This window comes from Myotis yumanensis, unplaced genomic scaffold, assembly GCF_028538775.1.
Source record: "Myotis yumanensis isolate MYYU_CA2020_CCGP unplaced genomic scaffold, mMyoYum1.0.hap1 SCAF_5, whole genome shotgun sequence".
Lineage (NCBI taxonomy): Eukaryota > Metazoa > Chordata > Mammalia > Chiroptera > Vespertilionidae > Myotis > Myotis yumanensis.
The window spans coordinates 42149605-42165280 of record NW_027223756.1 but is presented as its reverse complement, the minus strand read 5'-3'; the positions used below and the strand labels follow the sequence as shown (position 1 = coordinate 42165280).

Here is a 15676-nt window from a genome sequence, read left to right as displayed (position 1 = left end):
AAACAAGGTTGGCCAGGTGCCTACAGAACCATGCAGAGGGGTGGGTGTGGTTTGAGATCCAAAATCAGAAAGGTAGGTGGGAGCCAGATATTGTAGAAAGATCACTCTAACTGCATTTGGAAATTAATTAAAGTGGACTTGACTTGGGGTTGTGAATATACAATACAATATACAGATGGTCTATTATAGGATTGTACACCTGAAACCTATATCAACCTACTAGAGGCCTGATGCATGAAATTCGTGCAAGAGTAGGCCTTCCTTCCCCTGGCTGCCAGCACCGGCTTCCCTCTGGCACCCGGGACCCGGGCTACCCTCGCAGCCCCGGCTTTGTCCGGAAGGTCGTCTGGAAGGATGCCCAGAAGGACGTCCAGTCTAATTAGCATATTATGCTTTTATTATTGTAGATATCACCCCAGAAAATTCAATAAAAAATTCAATTTGAAGAAAAAGGGAAACTAATTAAAGAGGCAACAATGGAGGCAAGGAAACCAGTTAGGAGTTTACTATAGTAGTGAGAGATGGCTATGGTTAGAGAGGGTAATAGTGAAGATGGAGAGAAATGGATGGATTGGCTGATATGGACTTGCTGATGGACTGGCTGGGACTGGTGAGGGAAACTGTTATATCTTTAATTTGATCACAACACTAAACTTTGTTCATGTACAATCAGTTTTCTGTGGCTCAGAGGGCCTTTCATAATTAGAAAAAATCTTGTTATTAAAAATTATTGCAAAACGACTATTAACAACATATTGGATACATACTGCTTTTTGGTTTTAAGAACTCAGTGGATCTTAACATTTATGGTTTGCCTTTCAAATTCCCACTTGAACAAGAAGAAACTAGTTCAGTTTGTTGCCATCTTGGAAATACTTCCAAATCAATGGAAGTTAAATTTCAAGATGAACTTCAGAGAAAGTAAGAGTACCTCTGCCCCCAAACTACTCCATCGAAATCTACAGAACAACTCCAACTGATCATCTTCATGAATGGAATTTATTGCAGGAGTTTATTCTTTGATTATCTCTGGTTTTATGAAAACAGAAAGCTTTAATTAGGGTAAAACATAGCAAGCTTTGCTCATCTAGTGTAAATGTAAGGAGATAGTTTATAACCGCATCCTTACACTTCATTGGTTAAAAATGTCCTCATTGATAAACGGTAAAAGCCTTGTTTGTGGCTGCCTGGCCTTTTGTAGTTCACGCTTTTGTAAAATGCTAACAAGTAAGTAATTGAGAGGAATGTTTCTCCTAAGCAGCTATTGGAGAACACTGCAAACCAGACAATTTTCCCAGATGGCACAATCACAGAAAATCCCTAAGACTGCTTTAAGAACAGGGACAGCAAAAAAATCTACATAGAGAAGCAGAGAGCTGATACTACTGGGTTTGGAAAAGTGTAGAAACTGATTGATTTATATACTGATAGACGGTGAAGACTTTGAAAGCAAAGGTATCATTTTAGCTCTTTAGGTATTGGGACTTATAAAAATCCCACAAGGAGAAAAATCTATTTTCCATCATAATTTTACTGTTAAAATATTGAACAGTTACCTCAACTATCCTTCTTCAGATCAAGAAAGATGCATCACATTATGGGGTAAGGTAAAAAAGCAAGAGGCAGAAAAAAATATATAGTATGAGCCCACATGTGGTTAAAAAGAGAGTATTCATATTATATAGAAAATACACAGAAAGATACATAGGAAACTAAACAGTCTATTGTGATTTTTTTTATTTTAATAGTGCATTCATTTTTACTTGAAAAAAATTTTAGAAGGAAGTATCACATTTTAGGATAGTGAATTTGACACTGGTATTGTAACCAGAAAAACACACACATAAAAAAACAACAACACTTAAAATCTTCTGTTATGAACAAATGCTCTTACATTTACCCCTACAGAAATATATCAAATCAAAATATAATTGTGGTTCATTACTATTTCACTAAAGTAACATATGAGACCAAAAAAAGAAAAAGCAAGGGATGAAATGAAAAACTGCTTAGAGCTATAATTAAAAGCCAGTAATAAAGGATGAGAAAATAAGAAGGAGGGGAAAAAACAACCTCAAACAACTAACTTGCCAACGAAGGAATAGTAGCAAGTGCAAGAGGTGATTTAGGCTCAGACACTTAAAACTTGAGATTCAATTCAAAGAAGTACTTACCTATCTAAAGAACCATACATAAATTTTAAGGTTTGGGCAACATTTTCTATCATATTCCTTAGCTGAGGAAGAGGAACTCTAAAAAAGGTAAAAACATTTGTTTATTTGTAGCATAACCAAATGATGCATATCTGAAAGAAGCAGACCAAGTTTGTAGCCTCTGCCCAGTTCCTTAGCTGGGCTTCCTCTCCCCTTCCTCATGGCCTATGCTGCCTTTATCTTGACATTGTATTTTGTTTTTCTTTTGCCTTCTGGGATACTAAAACAATAAAGACAAATGATTTACCCTAAAGTATCTTATCCTGAAGTATCTTATTATGGATGTTCCACAATTTTTGTAAACCCACACTTGCAAAACAACCCAGCTTTCCATAATCCAACCCACTGGCCTTGGGCAGTCTCCTAGCAGGGTCCTGTGCTATTTTATACAAGCTACTTGAGCATCTGTGGATTTTGGTATCCATGTAGGGTCCTAGAACCAAAACCCTGCAGATAGCAAGGGACGACTATCGTCCCCTTTTAGACAGAAAAACACACATTAGTTTGTTAAAGAGAGCCATCATTTAGCATATATCATAACACCATTATCCCATCGTGTTAAAATTTTGAACCCCACATTTATGATAGATCATGTCTCTGTTGAAAACTGAAGTCACCTTCAAAACATAATCTATTTAATATTTTTCACTGTAGCCTACTTTGGAATTCCTGTTTGTGATGTTAAACATGCCCATAAATTGTCTGATACTCTTCCTCTCGAGATGGAGCTTAATTCCTTCCCTTTGACTGTGGGCTGGACTAGGTAACTCACTCCAACAAAGAATATATATAGTGGAAATGATAGTGTCTCTATTCTAAAACCAAGTTAGAAAAGGTCTTGCAGCTTCCCCCTTTCTCTATTTTGGATCTTGCTGTGGGGTAAGCCCAGGGACATGCTGTGAAGAGGCTCAAGCTATCTGCAGGTTTTGGTTCTAGGACCCTTCATGGATATCAAAATCCGCAGATGCTCAAGTCCCTTATGTAAAATAGCATAGGAGACTGCCCAAAGCCAGTGGGTGGGATTATGAAAAGCTGGGTTGTTTTGCAAGTATGGGTTTACAAAAATTCACATCACATGAACACACAGTTATTGTACTATTCCAACAGACCTTTAAATCATAAAGCTGTTTAAGGAGTTTGCCTTTTGATGAAAGTGGCATAATATTAATGAAACAGACTACGTTAGCAGTATTTGAGAAATGACTTTAAGGTCAATAAAACCCTCAACTTACTCTTCAGCAGGCAGGCCAATTAACAACAACTTGTCAGATTCTTTCCAATAAGCCACATGAGTTTGTTTCCCATTTAAAAGAAGGGACGAGCTAAGAAAAAATAAAGTTAGAATATCTTTAAATGTTTTAAGATTATAAAGTCATTCAGAAAAGATTGCATATGGTATGATTTAAGAACTGCATGCCTAATAAGCACATTTCTTGGCATATCCCTAACTGCCACACAGAAAAGATAATCGTACAACAAAAATATATTCTGAAGTAGTTTTTAAAAACCTCACAAAAACTCAAACAAAAGTATACCCGTAACAGAAAAAAAAAAAAAAAAAAAAGAAAGAAAGAAGAAAGCTTCCATCCCAGTGTGTTAATTTAATATATCAGGTCTGATGCCTGCGTATGAACTTGCTTTACTAAAGAGATTACAAAAAAAGGAAGACACGGTCCCAGCTTATAAGGTGATATTCAATATGGGACACAGCTACGTAAACAAATAAACAAAATGTAAGTCAGATTTAAACATGTTCCTTAAGGACACTGTTGGAGTGATGTCATTTTTACCAGAAGATGGAGAAAGAAAAGTTAAAGCCTAGAAAATCCAACTTGACATTTTATCAGTATTTTAGGCCTCTTAAAATTTGAGATAAACTATTTTTGTAAAGTCAAAGATTGTTGAAATATTAAGGAAGAAAATAGCAGAGACTTATTGTATGAAAGAAAAACCAATCCCAAAACAAAACTTAAAAGCTTTTTAGCCTCCCCTTCCCATAAGTTAACTATGGCATCTCAAAGTCAGGGCTGGTTAAGTCAGTGTAGAATGGTATACTTTGTTGTATAATTGACTATATGATGTATTTTATTTTTCCAAAAATTATTTGATATCAGTCTTGCTTATCCATCACTGAAAAAATTTGCACAGACGATATTGCATTCTAAATATGCCTCCTAAAGTATATTCTGTATTTTTCTATCACTGTTGCAAGAATCATAAGAAAAATAAGCATTTAGTCATTTTTACCAATCACAAAGTATTACCCACCCAGCAAGTTAACAATCAAGATAAAATCATGAAAAAGCTGCCCTAACCGGTTTGGCTCAGTGGATAGAGCGACGGCCTATGGACTGAAGGGTCCCAGGTTCGATTCCGGTCAAGGGCATGTACCTTGGTTGCGGGCACATCCCCAGTAGGGGGTGTGCAGGAGGCAGCTGATCGATGTTTCTCTCTCATCGATGTTTCTAACTCTCTATCCCTCTCCCTTCCTCTCTGTAAAAAATCAATAAAAATATATTAAAAAAAAAAATCATGAAAAAGCCAAAACTCATCATAATACCATGCTTAAGAGATACCACCTTCATAAAATAAGTTCTAAAGTAAAGGTCACTGGTCCAACTTTGTGATTTGCAGTGTACCAGAACACCCAGATCTACAGCCATATTGAGAACCGATACTTTAAAAAGATGACTGGTAGAAATAACTTAGGTGAGAAGCAAAGTATGCAGATATAGCTACTTTATAGATACTAATATATTTGTATAATAGATATTTCTATTAGCATTTTGTAAGAATCAAGGTAAAAAACTTGAAAGAAAAATAATTAAAGCTAAGTAAAAATCAATTATTACCTAGTAACTTGTGTCCCAGTTACATTTTCCAGCATGTCACACAGCGTGAGAAATATCCCTCTCACACTTTTAAGTTTCTGAGATGCATCAGACACTGGGTAATGATAAAGAATTTCTTGCTGTTAAATGAAAACAAACAAACAAACAAAAATGATCACACTCCTCAAATTTTCCAGTCATTATTTTTTTGTCATGGAAAGTTCAGTTTGTATTAAGAAAAGAACAACAATAAAAAGAATCTTTTCAGTTTCAGTAGTTTTACTCAAACATAAGAAGAGATACATGCTTAGAATTTTAACGCAGTTGAAAATATAAGTTAGAGACTGTCAAAATTGGTCATGATGTCAAAATATATACTGAATAGGATACTAATTAGTCAGAATAATTTCAAACAATGTTTTAAACTTTAATCCCCTTTACAATAAATTCTAATATGAATATTTTATTATATTTCATTATACAAATATTTTTACACATATGGTATCTGTGTAGATATCATATGTAACTTTTAGGAGTCCTTAAATTTAATTACTTTCATACTGACTTTAAAAGGATCATCTTTGTCATTTTTGGTGAATTTGTTAAATTATTAAATCTTTATGTAACCCCCAAACAATACTGAAATTAAAAAGTGAGAACACAAAACTACATTAGAGTAATGCAGATAGGAAGAAAGAAACATTATAATATTATAAATTTTGAAAGGGTTTCCCTACCACAAATTAATCTGAATGAAGTCTTTAAAAAACAGCACATTTTAAATTATGTAAAACACTAGATCTATAGGATAAATCTCAGAATGCTTACTACTTTTCAATTTTCAAGAAGAGCCTGTTCCCAGGAAACATGAAGTTTTAACAAAATAACAAATTTCAAAATCAGGATGTGCACTGTGCTATAACTTTTACCAAAGGGATGAATCATTCTGGACCTCACTTTTTTGCTGTTACTTAAAGCAACAGGACATTTTTCTTACAAGGCAAATAAAAAGCAGGCAAAATACAAATTTCCAGACAGAAACCTTGGGGAATTCAGAGTGGTTTCCACTAATACTGTTTAATGGCAATATGCATAAATATTAATAGAGCCACTATTGAAAGCCCAAACTCTTATATTATCAGATATTTTCCTTGGTTCTCTCTCTAAGACTGTTCTACTTCTTGCTTTGGTCTCTTTTTACAAGAAGTAATTATGTGACATGGTATGTATATCTTGGCAACTTTTACATTAGGACAAATATAAATAATGACAAACTATACACATCTGCTTTTTGTGCTTATTAATAAACACATTCAATATATGCAAATTGCTATGGAATGTGTTGGCCATACACTCTGCCTAACAACTCAAATCTTCTTGCAATATTTTTAGTGTAAAAACAGTTAAGCACTTTATCTCTAGAAATTAAGTCAAACATCAGTTAAGATCTTCTGTTATGTCTACTTATACATTTAAAACTTTGCTAGTCAATAAATGTATTGTATGTAGCCAAATAACAAATACCACTTTAAACAAGTAACCATATTTCCTTTGATTCATTTTGTGAAATTTCCAAATCATCTAACTCAAAGAAAACAAGCATTTCTTAGATATGTAACTCACAGGAAAACAAAATGACCCTATGACATCTTATTGTAAGATAAGTCATACCAGTAAAGAAAGGTCCTCTGGGAAAACCTCTATGCCAACGGCTGCAGAACCAGTCTGGAAAACCTCACTGTTAATGCCCCGTTAAGCTCTACAATTCCTAACCAATTTAATTAGCTGTAATTTTTAAGCACTTGCTAGCAGCATGCAATTGCAGCAACTCCCACTCTATTCAATGAGAATAAAAAGGACTGTCAACAGACTGAGAAACATCTACACACTTTCCCATGGAAAGAAAGGCAAGGATGACAAAAGGCCTCAGCAGCATCCTACTCTCAGACAACCTAGAAAGAGGCAGAGTGCTACCATCCCAGAAACTTAGTGTGTGTTTTACACAATAAATGGTTAAACTTCTCATTTGTTTTAAAGATGTAAAGGACTAATCATACATGCAAGAAATTAGAATGATTAACTCTAGGTCTCTAGGCATTTCAGAACAGAGAAAATAATAAAAATATGTATAAGTAAATCCCTTCTTTTCCTTTTGAATCAGTGACTAAATGTTGATATATGAAGAAAGCAACCCAGGGAAATACACCCCTTGTGTAAAATGGCCTTGGCACTGAGAATACAGACTGCAAAGATTTCAAAAGCAAAGAAATGCAAACTAGGTAAAACCTAATTTTAGATCCCACTTCTGCTCCAAGCATTATGGTACACTAGATGCTCTAAGCGACTCTTGTGTTATAAAACAACTAGATCCATGACCAAAACATACTTGTTTGAACTGCTGGGTATGTAAGAAGTAGAGGGTATCCAAGGACACCCTCTCCATACCCTTCCACACCCCCTTCCCCACCACTGCAAAGCAAGCTGGGTCCTCAGCTGGGAGTGGGGCGTGGTGGGCAGAAAGGCAGAGGCAGCGCTGTCCTGAGGGCTGATGCCTACCATATTTGATCAGGACACGGAGCCCTGGACTAGTGGCTCAGTAGATGAGCTAAGCCTAAGACCAGTGTGTTACACCTAGATCCTTGAGTAAGCCCCAGGCCAGTGGCAGAAGCAGAAGCAGCAAATTCTCTCTGAAGGAACACATCCCCACTTTAGAACGTTAGGACTCCCAAAGATAAAATCAAGCAGTAAGTTTCACCAATGATCTCCAAGGACATAAGAAGACAAGTCACCACAGTCAGAGTCGCCTCAGGACTTAGAGATAGTGGGATGGGTAGATTCAGAGCAGAGAACTCTGTATGAAATGCTTAGAGAAATAAAGTATGGAATCACTAAGATGAGCAAGCAACAGGAGACTACCAGGAACAGCACTGTAGATCTGTATGCGTATACTTAGAAAATTTTCAGAAACTCCTAAAAATAAAACTGTAAATATTAAACACAATGGAGAGGTTAAAAAACACTATGGACATAGCAGAAGCTACAATGAAGAAAGAAAATAAAAGACATGTCTGACAGAGGAATGACTGACAGTAGACTAAACAGCAATTACGGAAGTCTGAAGACAAAGGAATACTATCTTCAAACAGATTAGAGAAAAAAATCACTTTTTACCTGGCTGGCATAAGCAATACCATGTCTTGACCCCATCTTCTTCCCAGCCTCACAGGAAGACTACATTTCCTACCTCCTTGTATCAGGAGAGAGCATATAACTAGGTCTAGGCACTGGAACATGAGCAGAAGTGATGTTGCTACTTTGAAGCCAGGCCTCTGAAACATGCCATAGGTTACGGCATGCTTCCACTCTTCTCACATTGGCCAACTGGATGCAACAGAGGACTGGGAAGCTCTTGGGAAGAATGGAACCACTAGAGGAAGGGCTTGGATCACAGAGCCACACAGATAGGAACGTTTACATTGAAATGAGAAATAAACTTCCATTATGTTATCACTGAGACAAGAGGGTTGTTTATTATAGCCACTGGTCTATTCTGACTAATACAAAGTAGAATTATAAAACTACCTTTCAGGAAGGGGTGAAAAACACATCAACAGATAAATAACAAAAACAATTTATCAGGAACAGACTTTCACTAAAAAGAAATTTCTAACATATATGTTTTAGGAAGAAGAAAAAAAATACCATGTAAGGACAGTCTAAGATGTAAGAAAGAATGGTGAGTAAAGAAATTGCTAAGCATTTATGTAAATTTAAAGAAGGTTCATCTCTGAAATATGTACTTTTATAATATATGATTTATATATTTTTATAAAGTATAAAATAATTATTAGTAATAATAGTATAATTATGCTAATTTGTGGAATTAAAAAAAAATGATGGCACTAAGATATTGATGACAATAGCATGTAGGTGAAGAGGGGGATGACTAAAATTAAGGCATACTAAAGCCTTGAATTATTTTGAAAAGCGATGCAGATAGTATTTAACTTTAGAATCTTGTAAGACAAATGCGATAAAAAGTTAAGAGTAATCACACATAAAAAGAGAACAAGAATAATAATGATACAAGCAACCCAAAATAGGTAAGGAAATATCATAGAAGCCTGGCCAGTGTGGCTCAGTGGTTGAGTGTCCACCTATGAACCAGGAGGTCACGGTTTGATTCCCAGTCAGGGCACATGCCAGGGTTGTGGGCTCGATCCCCAGTAGAGGGTGTGCAGGAGGCATCTGATCAATGATTCTCTCTCATCATTGATGTTTCTATCTCTCTCCCCCTTCCTCTCTGAAATCAATACATATTTCCAAATATGTATTATGGAAAATCAGTTCAAACAGAATTTTTAAAGAAGACAGCAGAAACAAATTCAAGTATTTCACTAATCTCTACAAACGGACTCACTGAGCTTGTCAGTTAAAATTTACTGCAATTAGAAGAAGAGACATACCAAAAACATACGAAGACAGAATGACTGCGAAAAGTGCTTATTCTTCACTCGGAAGACTATACAAGGTCCTCTGTTTTCCCTGCACTTTTGAGAAGACTCACCTCCTCCTTTGAGGTCTCGGAGTCCAGCTCCAGTGTGAGATACATAACCACGTGAGGGGTGTTTAGCACATTCTGCTGGTCACCTTCAGTCTCTTCTCCCCATAGAAGTTTGACTAAATCACCTTCTGTTTTCGATTGTGCGTTTTTCTGTCTTGGTTGAGTCGTTTCCTTTTTCACAGCATATGCATTTTCTAATGTCAGCTTCACCTTTAAAAATTAAAACAATGCGTTGATATTTCAACACGAGAAAATCAGCTGCAGCTTTCGCAAAGGAGGCTCTGTACCTGCACATACACTCAGGTACACACAACATGCAGAGACATCTTCCTACAGCATGGGCTCCCCGGTTCCTAGCCCAGTGTCCGGCACACAGTAATACAAATATTTATTGAGCAAGAATGTATAATTCTCGGTTCAAAAATTCATTTGTTTAAACTTAATAACTGTATTGTAAGTATTGACACCAAAAACAAGAAATGACACCAAAAACAAAAATTAGTGTGATCTGACAGTGTAATAAAGACTAATACCACATTATGAGCACTGACGCCTCTGGGGAAAATAAAGGAGATTCGGGATTAAAAGCAACCTCCGGCTCTGGCTAGTGTGAGTCATTGGTTAGAGTGTTGGCCTGTGCACCGAAGGGTCGCAGGTTCCATTGTTGGTCCTGGGCAAGTGTGGGAGGCAACCAATGTGTCTCTTTCACCTCTCTCTCTCTCTCTCTCTCTCTCTCTCTCTCCATCCCTCCCTCTCTTCCACTTTTTCTAAAAATCAATGGAAAAAATATCCTCTGGTGAGGCTTAACAAAAATAAAACAAAAAAAGCAACCTCCAGAGTTAGCGGCCCTTTCAAGTGAGGCGAAGTTCAAATGTTCTCTCCAACATTCTTTGTGGTCCTTTAAAGGCTCAGGAGAGTAAAGAACAATCAACGTGCTGGATCTTGGATCATGGCCTAAATAAGATCATCTATCAGTTTTATCATGCAGTTTTCATTTCATGGCCTGATGTCCACCCAGTTTGGTAAGCGTCCAGGACATGGCTTTTTTCCAGATGTTGAAAGGAGCTTCCACTCCTCAATTACCTTTCCTTGACAAAGGAGCTAAGTGTCTAGATCAGCCGTGGGCAAACTACGGCCCGCGATCCGGCCCGTTTGAAATGAATAAAACTAAAAAAAAAAAGACCGTACCCTTTTCTGTAATGATGTTTACTTTGAATTTATATTAGTTCACACAAACACTCCACCCATGCTTTTGTTCCGGCCCTCCGGTCTAGTTTAAGAACCCATTGTGGCCCTCGAGTCAAAAAGTTTGCCCACCCCTGGATGCCCGCTGGCCAAAGATAACTCACTCATTTTAAAGCATCAGTGTGTATCTTGACTAAAAGAAGTTAAAGAATATTTAAATACCGGATTCGTGCACTGGTGGGTCCCTTGGCCTGGCCTGCGGGGATCTGGTTGAAACCCACTCTCCAACATCCCCTGAGGGGTCCCGGATTGTGAGAGGGTGGTTCTCGGGTGACACACTCTGGAATTGGGCTCCCTCCTCTCTGGTTCCAGGTACGTCACCTGAGAACCTCAGCTGCCAAGTCACCATAGCTCAGCAGCTCTTGCATTGAGCATCTGCCCCCTGGTGGTCAGTGCATGTCATAGCTACCAGTCAGAGTGCTCCCTGGTGGTCATTGTGCATCATAGCTACTGGTGGGACGGTCACTTAGGCTTTTATATATACAGACTAAAGGCCCAGTGCATGAATTCGTGTACCAGTGGGGTCCCTTGGCCTGGCCTGCAGGATGGGGATGAAACCAGCTCTCCAACATCCCCTGAGGGGTCCCGGATTGTGAGAGGGCACAGGCCAGGCCGAGGGACCCCACCAGTGCACAACTGGGGCTGGGGAGGGATACGGGAGGTTGGCCAGCTGGGGAAGGACCATGGGAGAGCTCCAGGGCATGTCCATCCTGTCTTGCTCAGTTCCCATTGGCCGGACCCCAGCAGTAAGCTAACCTACCAGTAGGAGCATCTGCCCCTTGGTGGTCAGTGCACGTCATAGCGACTGGTCAACCGGTTGACTATCTGCCTCCTGGTGGTCAGTGCACATAATAGCAAGTGGTTGAGTGGCCTTAGCATATCAGCAGCATATTACGCTTTGATTGGTTGAACGGACGACTGGACACTTAGCATATTAGGCTTTTATTATATAGGATACTTAATTTTATGTAGCAGGGACATCATCATAAGCTAGAGAGGCACAAAATAGTCCTATTTAAAATTGACCAGACTATAGATGAGTAAAGCGAACATTCTAAGTGTAATAATCCATAACATTTTAACATTAAACACTAACATACAATGATTATTTTAAAATTAGATTACATTTTAAAAGTAAAAAAAGCAAATTCATGCTTATCAAGAAAAATGTCTGCTCAATATGTGTATATTAAGTTTATTGTAGACTTTAAAAAATTACATTGTATAACTTAGATATATACAATTTTTATTTGTCAAGCATACCTCAGTAAAGCTGGGTGGGGGGGGAGTCTGCTCAATATTTAAAAAGTTAAAATTGTTTGTACATAGTAAGTTGCATTTAGGGATAAAATATCTAAAAACTATTATCAAGACAGTAGTAATCCCTATTTTTAGAAATGTATTATAAGAGGTACTATTTTCAAGGCCAACTTTAAATATATGATAAATACTAACACATTCGGAACTCTTTTTAATAATGAGCTTTATCTATTTATACATTTTTATTAAAAATGTGAAGCATGTTATTTTAAAAAATTCATTCATAATCCCACCAGCCCATCCAACAACTGTTTGCATTATACTATAAAATAAATCTGCCCCAATGAATAAAACCTTCCAAAAGAAAAATATCTCGGTGTCTTCTTTTTTGTTGGCAAGGAGCGACTATGACTGTGTTAAATTTTGCTATCTGTAGCTATCTGTGGCATTTCAGGGCCACTCAGTTATCTTTGTCCACATAAAGTCAATCAAGTCACACACGCATCTTTTCTAAAATAAGTCTCAGAGTTTATTTTAGTAACAAGTAGAAAAAAAAAGAGTCATGAAGTCTAAATTCATTAATATGTATACATTCAGAATAAAGATAAACTAGGTCACAATTAGCAGTAATCTGTATAGAGAGCAGGAGGGGAGAAATCCCTCATGAAATTTTTCTGAGGCCTGGTGATATCTTTCTTTACAAAACATTTAATATCATTCCAAATGGAAAACATCAAACTTTATTAAATTTTTTGTTTTCTGTAAATCTGATATTGAGAAATGGACCCTTGATATTAGAACACTGTATCAAAAAAGGCTGAGTATAAAATTAGCATATCTGGGGGAGGGATATTAAGCAAACTAAATAAAAATATAAAAGAATTACAGATCCTACGTGGGAACAATCAAAATTTATCTGATGGAAATTAATATACGGTTAAGGTAAGGAAGAGTTGAAGAGACATTGTTTTAGGAATGATCTTAGAAGGATATGAAAAACAGTGTTTGGTATGAGGTTTTGACCTAAACAAACAACATGTAAACATTATATGGCCTGAAAAACTGTTTTCTGAGAGTGGCATCTGTTCCCGTGGGTAATGCTCTCAATATCTGTATGCAAGAATAAAAATATAAACATGAAATCCTTGAGTAAGGATCTGATGAAGCGAATGGCCTGGGGGTCAGGAGGTTCTTTTATCTGAGATTGAGAATTTAGGAGTATCCAAAACAGAATATATGGGAGCCTTTGATGATGTTCCTTGGAAATGCAAGAAATCTAGAATTTGGGGAAATTCTGAAGCACAGAATTTGTGACAAACTAGATGGGAGCTTTGAAGACTGTTCCCCCGGACACTGGGTTTGGGGGAGGAGTGGCTAGGAGGGGGAGGAAGCTGGTTGCAAGAGCACAAGATGAGTGACATCCTAGGGAAGCAGGCATCACAGAGACAAGCCACATGGGCGGGAGCGTCTGTGAGAGCTGTACGTCTTTTCTAGCTGAGATTCTTGTGGGTGGAGAGGTCAAAAGCTAGGGCGTGATTCCCCAGAAATGACAAAAGGAAATGATTTAAAATAACAATTCACCAATTTTACTTTAGGCAGCAACAGCAACCTAAAATTTAAGGCTGGTTTGCTATGCTTCATGAAGAACAAGATACTTGAAAACCAACGTTAATGTTATACTTGGCACACACCAGCACTTTTTTCCTGTGGTACACAGGCCTTTCCCCCTTACCAGGACAAAAACTTAAACCAACACACACCACAGAACCATCCATTAAAATTCTTTAAGGAACGATTTTAGCCAGCATTCTTCCGATTTAAGTAAAGTTGGCTCTATATTTCAAAGATAATTATACTTTAGCAAGACATTTTGAAAAAGCTTACATGTTAAGTAGCTATAAGTGTCAGGAAATCTGGTTGCCTTGATGAAATAATAAAGGGTGAGATAGATAACCAAGTGAAGAGTTAAGAGTTAGCTATTTTTAAAAAGGGAGTTGATATATGTAAATATGAGGATATTATGTTTTATGGGAAAAAACTTCTATTAAGAAACATTTAATATAAGGTAGTTTATATGAAGCTTCTCATAAAAAAAGATTCCTGTTGTTCTTTCATAGACATTCACCTATGACACATTTCATGGTTCCTCATTTCCTGTCTCCCTCAAAACTGTTTCTGATTGGTGCAATTTGCCCATCCTTCCTTTCCTCCTTCCCTCCCAGTTCAGGAGAGGATGTGTCTTTCCTCAGGTCTAGGGACGTGCTCACTGTAACGCCTCACTTCCCAAATCTTGTTCCTTTAATGATCCCCTCTCTCTACTTCTATCTCCAACTCACACCATTTAACAAGCAAACTCTCTCCTCCTTGGTCCTGTTCTCTTGGGCAATCTCACTGAATTACTGAGTACAAAACCTGGAAGGCATCTTGGACTCCTCTCTGTCCTGCAGGAAGTACCGTCCTCTCACACGACTTAAATCTAACCTCCTCCTCTTCCATATCCCCAGCCAACGCCTCACCTCAGGCCTTAATCACCTCTCGTTTGGACCACTCTGAAGCTGACCACCTGGTTTCCCAACCCCCACTGCCATCCAGAGCGATACATTCCTAAAATGCAAATCTGCTAAACTTCTAGCACTTCCATTTTACATTTCCAAAGATAGACAAATTTATATAGAGATAAAGTGGGAGGAAGGGAGAGAGAGAGTTTTAAGAGAAGGCAGTGAACATAGAGAAATCTTTTTTTTTTTTTTAAGAAAAAAGGGATTTCCATCATGGGTTCTATTGTAGCAGAGTCTCAAGTTAGATGCAGATAAGATTCTGATTTATCAGGGATTCTGCTCATGCCCATCAATCCCAAAACTGCTTCACGCTCTCTCTCACCTAACAGAGTCTCTAACCTACCTGAAGCACATCATCCTCCCTAGCCCTCAAAAAAGAAAGCGAATTCCTGATGCTAACAAGAGCAGAGCATTCATAAATATGAGGTATAGCACTTTCAAAATACCTGAAATGACATTTTCAAATGACCTGAAAATGTCATCTCTGACACCGAATATCAGTGCTATGAGTAGCAAAATAACATTACAAAAGAGTTTTATTTTTACCGATAATGAATGGAAGGCAATTCATTACTTAGCTAAACAAAAACTCAGGAATAAGGCTAAACTAGATAACAGAAAAATCAAGAAAATAGTATGGTTTAAAATAAATAAATAAGTAAATAAGTAAGTAAGTAAGTAAATAAATAAATAAATAATGAAAAGCACAGGAAAAACTTGATAGCAATAATGACTGTGGTAAGTCAGAGCAGAGAAAGTTCCAGGACTGTTTAGAATGACGTTTCCAGGAACGGGAGTTCCATCAGCACATAGGGTAGTTATAATGGCAGACTGGTCATTGCATATGTTTTTATTATTGTTCTTCTTCCTCCTTTACTGAGGATGAGTTTCACTTGTGGATATGATTCTCTCTTTTAAGAACAATCTCCAAAAGCTAAAAATGTTAACAAGATCTAAAATATTTTAAATACCCAAGTATGTAAGAACTCCTCCATTATTCATGAT

The 15676-nt window shown here is 37.3% G+C and overlaps 1 protein-coding gene across 1 annotated transcript in view; it reads right to left on the bottom strand.

The window, feature by feature from the left end:
• INTU (inturned planar cell polarity protein) overlaps positions 1-15676 on the bottom strand; it is a 58613-nt gene that overhangs the window by 28221 nt on the left and 14716 nt on the right. Inside the window, exons 4-7 of the mRNA XM_070417202.1 lie at positions 9612-9818; positions 5066-5184; positions 3446-3535; positions 2175-2252 (exon numbers count right to left, since the gene is read on the bottom strand). Coding sequence (XP_070273303.1) covers positions 2175-2252; positions 3446-3535; positions 5066-5184; positions 9612-9818 — 494 coding nt within the window. The remainder of the gene's footprint in view (positions 1-2174; positions 2253-3445; positions 3536-5065; positions 5185-9611; positions 9819-15676) is intronic.